This window comes from Nelumbo lutea, chromosome 1, assembly GCF_056320005.1.
Source record: "Nelumbo lutea isolate HS-2025 chromosome 1, American lotus-T2T, whole genome shotgun sequence".
Taxonomy (NCBI): domain Eukaryota; kingdom Viridiplantae; phylum Streptophyta; class Magnoliopsida; order Proteales; family Nelumbonaceae; genus Nelumbo; species Nelumbo lutea.
In genome coordinates this window covers 84,591,378-84,602,636 of record NC_142684.1, presented here as the reverse complement: position 1 = coordinate 84,602,636, position 11,259 = coordinate 84,591,378, and the positions used below count along the sequence as shown (strand labels likewise).

General features: G+C 39.0%; 1 protein-coding gene across 1 annotated transcript; it reads right to left on the bottom strand.

Moving 5' to 3' along the window:
* Nucleotides 1-10,231: 10,231 nt before the first annotated feature.
* Nucleotides 10,232-11,002, bottom strand: LOC148875806 (uncharacterized). Its single transcript, XM_088965776.1, has one exon. It carries the CDS (start codon nt 11,000-11,002, stop codon nt 10,232-10,234), a length of 771 nt encoding a protein of 256 aa, XP_088821902.1.
* Between the last annotated feature and the right edge of the window lie 257 nt (nt 11,003-11,259).

The window sequence follows — 11,259 nt, the reverse complement described above, 5'->3', positions numbered from 1 at the left end:
CGGTTCTGCTTCCTTTCCTTGTTGAAGAGGCTCTGTTCAATCCATTCTTCCTTGATTGCCTTGTTTTGACAAACCCGAATTCGGGAAAAACAAGTCAGGTTTTGACTTTTGACTGGTTGGTTGGAACTTAAATTAGTAGATTATCGAAATTATAACTCCGATATTGGGCGATACGATCCGACTGGAACAATGCGATACCTGGTAGAATCGGCCGGTTATTAATTACTTGCTAGGTATCGAGCCGGTTTTTGACTAACTCGTTGGTTACTTCAGCCAATCTACTCGAGAAACTGGGCCAAACTGAAGGCTGACGGGTAATTGCAGAAGAATCAGTTTGCCCAAACAAACCCGATAGGGTGGTCGAGTTGACTCGCCGGTTTGCTTAAAAAAATCACCGTTCTACTCACTTTGGCTGAAAGAATGGTAGGATCCATCTAATGGACGCTATGAAGGGTGCGGAATGGGTGGGCGAATTTCAAAAATTTTTCTACCTTCTCCGAACTATGAATCATATTCCCTAAATTTAGAATACAATATTCAAGGATTCTATTTGAACCATAATCGAACCAGATCTGAACCTAAAGAAAAATGGAGGATTATACCTGATCCGGAGAAACAGTATCTCCCAAAGTTGGTGTTCACGCCCAAAGAAGACACCAAGATCCGCTCCTGCTGAAGATGACACAGCTGTGGGTGGAACGGAACTAGCAGGGTGCGTCCTACACACTGGATCCTTTGCAAAAACCCACTGGAAACTCTGAACACCGAATCATTTTCAGCCTTTTCTGCAAGACTGATGTCAAGAATTGATTTCTTGACTTCTTTCTTCTGCAAAGATCGAATCTTGCAAGAGGGAATGGTGGCGGCTGGAGGAGAACTCCTGGGACGAAGATGGCTGAACAACTTTTCTTCTCTCTGGAGTTTTATGAGATCTAATATCTGTTCGCAGAAAGCTTTCTTGCTTACTCAAAAACCCTTGGTTCGAAATCTGATATTTCTCTCTTGGGTTTCTCCTCCTTTCTTCTTGATTAAGAAAACTTCCTAATTAGGAGTTATCCCAATCCAAATCAATATTTGGATAGGGGATTATCTTAATCCTATCTGCAGATCAAGTTAGTTTACTCTTGATCTTATCAGAAGGTTACCAGATTCAAATCTGATTTGATTTGGTCTCCCAGAGTGGATAAGGTTAAATGCCCAATCCTTTTACTAACATTAATATCAGATTCGCCCCATAGATGGGTGATCATATCAGCCCAGCTCGTAATGGGCTTTTGGCCCATTAAATGTTCAATGTTTAACTAGTTTCCAATCTGCTGCCCAGTTGGGCATCTTTGTATGGCGTGGGACCTAAGCATTGATCTACACATCAGCTACATGAGTTCGGCCCAGCCTTTATTACAAGGCCCCAACCGAATTCACTAAAAAGCTTAGTGACCCCCTGAGCCCATCACATGGACCCTATGGGCCCAACACTTACATTAAGTGGTCCCTGAGCCAAGCCATCTTATAAAAACCCAGGGACTGTGGGCAAGTGCAAGATTAGCCCATTAGGTATTATCCTAAATGGTCTTACACTTAACCTCTCAGCGCTTAATGATCAAGCACTGCCCGACAAGAGAGGACCTCTCCCTCGGCTGTAAGGAACAATGCCGCACTCTCTACTCACATGGATCCCGGGAATTAAAACCATTTGCAAACCTTTTGAAACCATACATATACATAAATAAATAAATAAATAAATAATATATATATATATATATATTAATTTTGTAAAACAAAATTCCAACGATTGAAATCAACTGTCGACAGTTTGGTTTCCATCAGAGAGAGTGCATTCTCGATCATTACCATTGTCCGACAAAGGGGCTGATCTTGTCACTATGATCACTCACTCAGATGAATTCTTAGACTGCCCCAACATGCCCAGGTTTTGACCCCCGCTAAGGATCTCACTAATTGACATATCAAAGACAGTCCGATCCGACACCTAGTGAAGTGTCGTAATCGAGTCTAGGGGTCAGGTGTAACTTTCCAGTTTTGCCCATCTGTCTCCAAGGTCTAGGGCAATACTGGAAATCTGGTCCGGTTCAAGAATTCATGTAATCCCATACTGCATGTGCCTTGGGTCTTACACTAGTGGCCGAGACAAGCCATCCCAACACTTGGTGGCACACCAGTATCAATCTTGGTAGGATAAATCTCCCCAGACTTATCCAATGGCTGTGAATATTTAAAATTAACACGAGTCTTTATAAGTGTCCAGTTTTAGGTTCGTACACAGAAATATACCAAACAACATGAATCAAACATGCACTTTATTTATTTACACTAAATGTCAAAAGTACATCAAATTGGATTGAAGCTAAGGGTATACAAAACTGTCTAACATTGGCTTCTCTCCCCTAATTCAGTTGATAGCAATTTTTTTTTTGAAAATTTAAAAGAAAATGGACATGTCATACACAAGCCGATACACACATTAGCCTTGTAATCGGATCGGATTCAGTAAAATCCAAATCTCATCCGTTCGTTAAAAAATTGCATCCAAATCGGATCATATTTGAAGATATTGGAATTGAATTCGAATTCTAACGGATTCAGATTGGATTCGGATTTAACCCGACTTCATTTTCATTTTTTAAAATACAAAAAATAAAAAAGTGATTTTTTCAACTTTTATATATAATAAATTAATGTAAATATAACATATTAAATTTATTATATAACTCCATATATAAAAAATATATATTTTTTGTAGTTTCAAATATAATTATATAAAATTTAATCGTATCGGATGAAATCAAATCCGATTATTAATCAAATGAAAATTACAAAATCTGAATCCAATCAGATAACATAAATACATCATGTCAATGCAAACTAATTGGATTAGATATCAGATTTGAGGGCAAATTTTCAGGTATCATTGACAGTCATTTGTGAGATAAACAAGAGTAAAAAGAATAGAAATGTAAAATTGTTGAATTGAAGGTGGGAGAGTGGAAGTAATAATGTGCAGGGTTGCTGTTTTACAATTACCATGTAGCTTAGGTGGTGAATTGGCCCTTTGGGAATTTGAAGAGGCATGAAATTGAGTCCATGTAAATGGAAAATGCGTGGCCTTTGTCTCATGTTAATGTCAGTGGGCTTCTCGTACATCATGGTTGCCTTCTTGCCCCAACCCCACTAAAATGAAATGTTGCCTCCTGTCGAATTGGAGGACATGTTTATCCAATCAAATGTGTTTTACACTTTAGTTTTAGGATTTATGGGTTTAGAGTTTAAGGTTCGAGAGATGGTTAGACACTTTTGTCCAACTACGATAACAATAAAATAAAGCATCATACAAACATGTTAACCTGACCTGACCTAATGAGAAAATTTTGACTGTATGCATTAGACAGTCCCTATATTCTTGTATATGAAACATTCGCATATTCATTCATGATTGATTATAAAATGATTTATACACAGTATAGTGAGCAGCAGCAGATGTGGGTCGCACTCAATGTAGAGTAAAGAAAGTAAGTCAACTACTTAGAAAAGAATTCCGATTTGCATCTCACAACGTCCATAGTACATTCCTGTCGTGTATTAAAAACATTTCCTGATGATAACATCATCAATTTTGATAATCATTGGGAAATATTCTCAATACACAACAGAAATGTACCGTAGGACGTGGTGGGGCGACCCCTAATGGGGTGTAGATGTGAACTTCTTAAAAAACACGCTGTTGTAATTGATATTCATCATGCAAGGGCGGTTGGATATGCCATTTGTGGGGATGCCAATGGGTTAGCTTTGGATGATCCGTTATGGTTATTGGATTGGACTGGATTGGGCCAAACTATATAGAGTACATCACAATATTGATTCGGACTGGATCACTAATGAATTGCTTCCAATAACAACCGGATCCAATGTTAACTGCAATCATAGCTCCGCAATCAATATGTGACATAAATCACAATAGCAGGTCTTATGCCTTGGCAAAATTTTATTTTATCTGTTGCATAATCAGTTATATGTACCTATCAGTCGATACTCAACTATTACAAACTGATGTTTTATTGTTACAAATTATCACTAACCCGACCCTAACCCAACCCAAGTCGTTGAGTTCCCAATTCTAAAACTTCGGCCTGGGTTAAGGTTGGGTTGGATTGGTCTCAGCTCAGGTTGGTTCGATTTCTCTACATTTGTCAAACATATTTATTTCTTAGACCGTAAGAATTCATGTTAATTCAATATTAGCATATTATGTGTAAAAGATCATAATTATTATGTTTGAGAAAAAATGTTTTTAAACTTAAAATTTTTGACATAAAATATACATGCGTGTATACATGTATATGTCGACACAAATGTCGTGTATTTCAATTAGCACAAAATATGGAGACAAATTACAAAAATAAATTTGTAATAAAGAAAACAAATTAGGGAATGAATTCTCTTTGATTTCTGCTCGATGACATAAGCAACCTCTGATTAACAATTAAATTTGGTGAAGACGAGGGCCATTAGTGTGTTTCTTGCACTTCTTGAAGTGTTGATGTAGATTTCCTTAATTTTGGTACTTTGTGAGATTTGGTATAGATTTCTTCACTTTGGGCTTCACGCTTGATTGGTTGTGAAGTATGCTTCCCTAAGAAGGGCCCATTTGTGGTGGTTTGATCTTCTTGGGAGAACTTGAATCCAAGCGTGTTGTAGAGAATGAACAAGCTTTTCCCTTCTTTCTTCTCTCCTGATCTTGTAGTTGTTGGAATTTGCAGGAACTTGTGGTTGCTTACAATCTTCATTGTTGGTGTCTAAGAGCTTCTTGCAGTGTGATTCTCCGAAAGGAATGAACCCTCTTTCTTCCTAGGCAAAGTTATTTATAGCCAAGGATTAAGGTTGCCACCTCATCCCACTTAGCTAACCAATCCATGTGAGTGGAGTGTTGGGTTAGGGTTAACTCCTACGCATGCACCATTATGTAGGAGTTAGTGGTCTTGCCAATAGGACCACCCTATTACAATAGGAGATGGGCCAAATTGGACTTAAAATACTTGGATCCTTAGGCCACTAAGACATATTTATGTAGACTTGGGCCTTGAGCCCATGGAGGCCCATATTAATTACGAGATTGTCATGTAAATTAAGCCCATTTATTTGGCTTAAAAATTCACATGTCTACAAATGCCCCCTTGAGGATGAGGTGACGGAGCTCCGTACGACGCTGATATCCTCGACGATATTGATTTTCATATTGGATGATTGTTTGACTTGGTTATTTAGGATGATTCTGATATAACTCACAAGCCTGAAGTTAACACTGCATATTAGACTTTATTCCAAAATAATGGATTGAAGTTTCTGAATTAAGATGCATGTAAGATTCAAGTTTGACTTCAGTCAATCAAACCCGTGCTCACATTGTTTGAACCTCTTGCAACCTTGCATTCGTATAATGTGAATGCCTTTGACGGTGTTGATTCCGATGTAGAATAGTAACATGAACATTTGACCACTTGCAATGGCCTCCAGACGATAGTGTAGTGATGGTTTCTGGTCAAGTATATTTCTTTGAACAAATGCTCAATGTGGACTTTGACTTCTAGTCCAAGAAAAGCAGAAATTTCACATTGTCCCATAAATTGTGATGACTATAATACTGGATGTTGCAAACGAAGTATGATACATGAAGAAGAGGTGGTCTCATGCAGTATTTAATGCTTCCGTCCCTTACAATCATGGCTCTGATTGTGGGAGTGACACAATTCGTATTCACTTTCCCCTAAGCACAAATCGAAGACTTACAATTTCTTAATAGAGTTGACACTTTACACATCTTTGGTTGATTGATTGAGTCCGTCAACAAGAAGATTCTTCTTGCGCATGCGACACGTACATTGATTTGATAGGCCATCTCCCAGTCGAAGGTTACTGAGCTCGTCAATTGGGGAGTCATGAAAGAAGTAGGGCTCCTAACATGACACAAATACTTTATCTTCTATAGATATACATCAGAGCCATGATTTCTCTCTTTAAGGTTTTAGCTGTAGAAAAAGGAAAGGTAGCCTAGCTCAGTATGCCATCGATACATTATCTCTAATGGCAACTTTCAAAGGTTGAAGGACTGAAGCTGTTGAACCCACGTAACGGACATCTATACTTGGTTGAAGCCTTGAAGACCGAAGCTGTTGAGCCGTCAATACACCATCATGGAAACTTTAGTTGAAGCTTCTCTTTGTTGCATTAGCCATTAGGTATTCTCTCTCTTTCTCTCTCTGTACTCATACAATAGTATATATCATTATGAGAAATAATTAAAATGACTCTTGACTTTCCAACGGTATGTATGGACTGTGGACTGTGGACTGTCCCATTGAGGTTGCAACAACACCTCCATGCAATTCAATTATATGATCATGAATGTTTTAATTGCACCTTTATCTTTTGTTTTTTGTTTTTTTTTGTTTTTTTTTTGGCTTTTCCTTTGTGGTAGGGCTGTTTATGGGTCGGATTGGATTGGTTTATTGTGGTTTTTTCAACCGACCCGACTTGGTCGGGTTACCTGATATAGAAACCGAAACCGACTCAGTGTTAAGCAAAACCGACCTAGTCGATTTGAGTTGGGTTGGGTTGGTTTCGGTTTTAAGTTCATCATTGTAATAAAATCTTGCTAATTTTAAAAACAGTCATAAATTGAACATCATTTCAGCTATCTCCTATGATAAAATTTAAATGAAAAGTTAATCACAAAATTTGTTCATTAATCACTATTCACTAATCCAAAGTTTCTTGCAACCATTCAAAAACTAGGTGGCCTAATGGGTTTTGGAACTTCATGTTTGAACTAGGAACTAAGTCGATTCGGTTCGGGTTGGTTTCAATTTTCTTTTAGTGAAAACTGAAACCGACCCGAATCATCGATTTAAGAATTTGCACAACCCAAAACCGACCCGTACTGATGAAAACCCAGCCGACTCGAATTGGGTCGGTCCAGATTGTTCAATTTGGTCGGGTTGGGCCTTCTTACGAACAGCCCTACTTTGTGGCAACTCTACAACCTCATCTTCTTATAATCCACGACTTTGACTTAAAGTCTTATAACCTTGAAATCTGTACCGGTAGGGCTCTTGCATTTGACTTCAACTGCATAAAATGGGTCTTTCACGCTAAGACAAATATGGTAGAAACCTTTTACTGGATAGTGGATACATATCCTTCTCATAGAATTGAGACGTTAATGCTGAAAAATGGCTTTCGATCCGGTGTCTCAGCTGATCTCTTTCCAAGAAACAAACTGTATGGTGTTACCATTCACCAACCCCATTGGCTGGGTCATAAAAACTGTTGTCTATTACATAGGGAAATTTTATCACTAGTGATGGAGCGGTACCCAGAGGATTACTAGTTTTTAGTAACCACCACCTCCCTGTGCTATTCTGATGTTCTCTTTTTCTCTCTTTGAACAAAGACTTCAACAAAGGCTTGTAAATTGACTGTCTCCAATGCAGGAATGATCTAAACACGCATAGGCTTGAGTGGTGATCTTGTACCAAGTCAATAGGTAGGACTTTGATCAGCAACGTAGGTTATTATTGAACACATCAGCATGGTACCTTCTCTTCATGTATTTGTCATTCCTCATCATGGCATCTACTGTTATAGCATTAATGCTTGAATTTGATGAGGTGGGAGGCAATTAAACATTGAATCACATGCTACGGTGTAACTTGATGAAGTAGATGGGACTTGTTAATTGATTGAACAGATCAAGAAGACTATGGCTATGACTTCTTTTCCGGTCTTGACATGAAATGGTGTGCATGTGCCATGATATCACTATTTACATGGGGTTGCATAGACCATAGAGTCACACCATGTGGAGCTTCATCAACATCTGGTCCTTGTAGACCTTCAATGGTCTAAGTCCAGAGCTTCGTAGATTTTCAGGTTCGACGTCTCTTGGATTTAAGGATTAACTTGCATAGAACTTCTTCACCAGAGAGCCATATCATGCGGAGCTTCATCAGTAGCAAGCCCTCGTAGACCCTCAATGGTCCAAGGTCCCTAAGTCCAGAGCTTCGTAGACTTTCAGGTTCAAGGTCTCTTGGATTTAAGGATTAACATGCATAGAACTTCTTCGCCAGAGATTCATATCATGCGGAGCTTCATCAGTACCAGGCCCTCGCAGACCTTCAATGGTCCGAGGTCCCTAAGTCCAGAGCTTCGTAGACTTTCAAGTCCAAGATCTCTTGGATTTAGGGATTAACTTGCATAGAGCTTCTTCACCAGAGAGTCACACCATGTAGAGATTCATCAAGAGCAGGCCCTCACAGACCTTCAATGGTCCGGGGTCCCTAGGTACAAAGCTTCGTAGACTTTCAGGTCTAAGATCTCTTGGATTTAGGGATTAGCTTGTATAAAGTTTCTTCACCAGAGAGACAACATGCGGAGCTTCATCAACAATAGGCCCTTGTAGACCTTCAATGGTCCGGGGTCCCTAGGTCTAGAGTTTCGTAGATTTTTGGGTCCGAGGTCCCTTGGATTTAGGGATTAGCTTGCATAGAACTTCTTCCCTAGAGGACTTGATGCACAAAGCTTTCTTCTCTTTGATTTTATTGTCATCTTCTATACATCCTCCATGAAAGAAGAAATTGCCTTAAGGTGGAAGGTTAACAAACCTTGGAGACTTAACTTCGAATGGATGATTTCTCTGCTTTCCTTGTAGAATGCTCGACACACTAGTGCTTATTTTTGAAGAACCTTTTGACAAGTCCTCGTTGTTAATACAAAGCTAAATAGAAGGAGCTCTTTGAACCTCTCCAACCAAAAGGAGTTGTCATGGATCATAAAATGCTAGAGCTTTCTGTTTCTTTTAAGAGTATGTTGGTCTTCTGGAAGATCATACAAAATGATCACTCATTTAAATGAAAGGGATGAGATTGCTCTTGAATTCTTTAAGGAAGCTTGTTGCAAAGATTTTTACACACATGAGTGGATGTCTATGACCAAACTGCCCATAGCGACAAGGTTCTTGAAGAGGTCTACCATCTTGACATGTTGTCATTTGTCCAAGAGGTTGGTTCCTCGTCATTATGTGGAGAATAGTACATTTCTTACAGAGATAGAGTTAAACATGCTCCAACTAAGAAATAGAAGGAGGCGGAAATTGGCAGATCTAGTTATTGAGGTGATGCATATGAATTGAACAAGTCATTTTCTAGCAACCAAAGGATTCAAATCACAGTTGACATGACTTCTGCTGACAACAAGAAACTCCACATTGATATAATGTCTTATACCTTTAAGGAGGAATGACATGGAATAGAAGAGTAATAAAAGAAAGTAGAGCAACACGTTTCCTTAACCTTCAAAGACAATACTCTAGCAAGAAGCAGTAGGAAGATAGTGAAGCACTTGCAGTGGAAAAGCTTAGCATGGCGAGTTGAAATAATTGAAGGCAACCAGCAAGCAAGAGGTGCAAGTCAATGTTACATGACAACACAACTTGTAAAAGCATCCAATGCTCTTTGTAGAAGTATATTTAATTATGTAAAACTCCAAGAAATAGTCTTTCTCTTGTAAATGAAACAACCTCTACATTGTAGTTACATGATGTTGGAAATGAACTTGATGTTTCCTTCTTTTTCTTTTAAGAGAGAAATTCTCATATTTGACTTTTGTTTTTTTGTTCATAGTTTAGTCTCATGTGGGCTAGGAGCATTACAATGCAAAAAGGTTTTTTTTTTTTTTGTTTTTGCCATTCACAAATTAGGCTCATGCGGGCCAGGAGCGTCTTGTTAAAGGCTCCTGCAAGTCCATTAGTCACTGCATTGTACATGGTTGAAAATCTCTGCTTAATGCCAAGCTTGTCACAAAATTGTGTCACCAATGCTATTGAGAATGGCTTCCCGTTATCTGTGATTATGTAACGTGGAACACCGTAGTAGTAGATAATGTGAGTCCAGAGGAAGTTGATAATATCTTCTTTCTTTACTTCTTGAAGAGAAACTACTTCAGCCCATTTGAAAAAGTAATCCTTTGTTGTAAGGATGAAGAGGTGTTGACGAGAAGACTTAGGCAAAGGACCAACCACATCAAGTCCCCATGCATCAAATGGCCACGATGCAATTATAGGATGTAGAGGTTCTGGTGGTTGGCGAATAAAATCTCCATGGAATTGACATGCCTGACATCTTTTGGTGTCTTCCATTGAGTCTTGTACCATTGTTGGTCAGTAGAAGCCCATCCGCTTAAGGCAATCATGGAGCTTAGCTCTTGATTGATGAGTACCACAAACTCTAGAGTGTGCTTGGTCGAGTGCACTTTGGATTTTATCTTCGTGGATACACCTCATGTAGACATCATTGAAGGAGAGTCTATAGAGATTGTTATTGTAGTATAGGAAGCTGGGTGCTCGACGCCTTATCTCAACTCTATGCTTGGGATCTTCAGGCAACTTCCCATGATGCAAGTAGTCAATGAAGGGTTGCCTCCAGTCTTGAACCTCCATAGTAAATACAGAAAACACATTATTTTTGTGTTCTGTCTCTTCTTGAGGTGGCTTAGGGGGAAGAATCCATTTTTCACATGTGGGTATTGTTGTTGTTTCATCACCCGTGAGTGTTAAGATTGTTGCTAGATTGGTAAGGGCATTTACTTGCTTGTTTTCACTTTTGGGTACATGTTCAATGGTAGCATGCTCTAACTCCTTCAGTAATTGGATTGCATAATGGTGATAGAGAATTATGTTGTCCTTGCGCATCTCATACTTTGTCTTCAATTGGTTGATTACCAACTTTGAATCCCCATATACTGTGAGGTGGTGGATTTCCAAGTCAAGAGCCATTTTTAAGCCAATGATTAAAGCTTGGTACTCTACCATGTTGTTAGAGAAAAGATCAGTTAAGACAAATGAGTATGTGGGGATTTCTCTTTGTGGCGAGACAAATACAACACCAACACCTGCACCATCTTTGTGTGTTGCTCCATCGAAAAACACCATCCATGCTGGTAAGACGTCTATCTAGAAAACCTCTTCATCATGAAGGTTTTCAGAGAGCTCCCAATCTGCTGGAATAGGGTGATCTACAAGAAATTTTGCTAGTGTTTGTTTTTTCACGGCCTTCTGTGGAACATAGATGATGTCAAATTCTAACAAGAAGGGAGCCCATTTAGCTAGTTTCTCTAAAAGTACAGGTTGTGTCATGATGTACTTGAGGGAGTCTACCATTGAGATGAGGTGGATAGTATGTGCCGACA

Excerpts from the sequence above, each read along its gene's own strand:
- LOC148875806 (XM_088965776.1), bottom strand. The coding sequence starts at position 11,002 with ATGGTGTTTTTCGATGGAGCAACACACAAAGATGGTGCAGGTGTTGGT.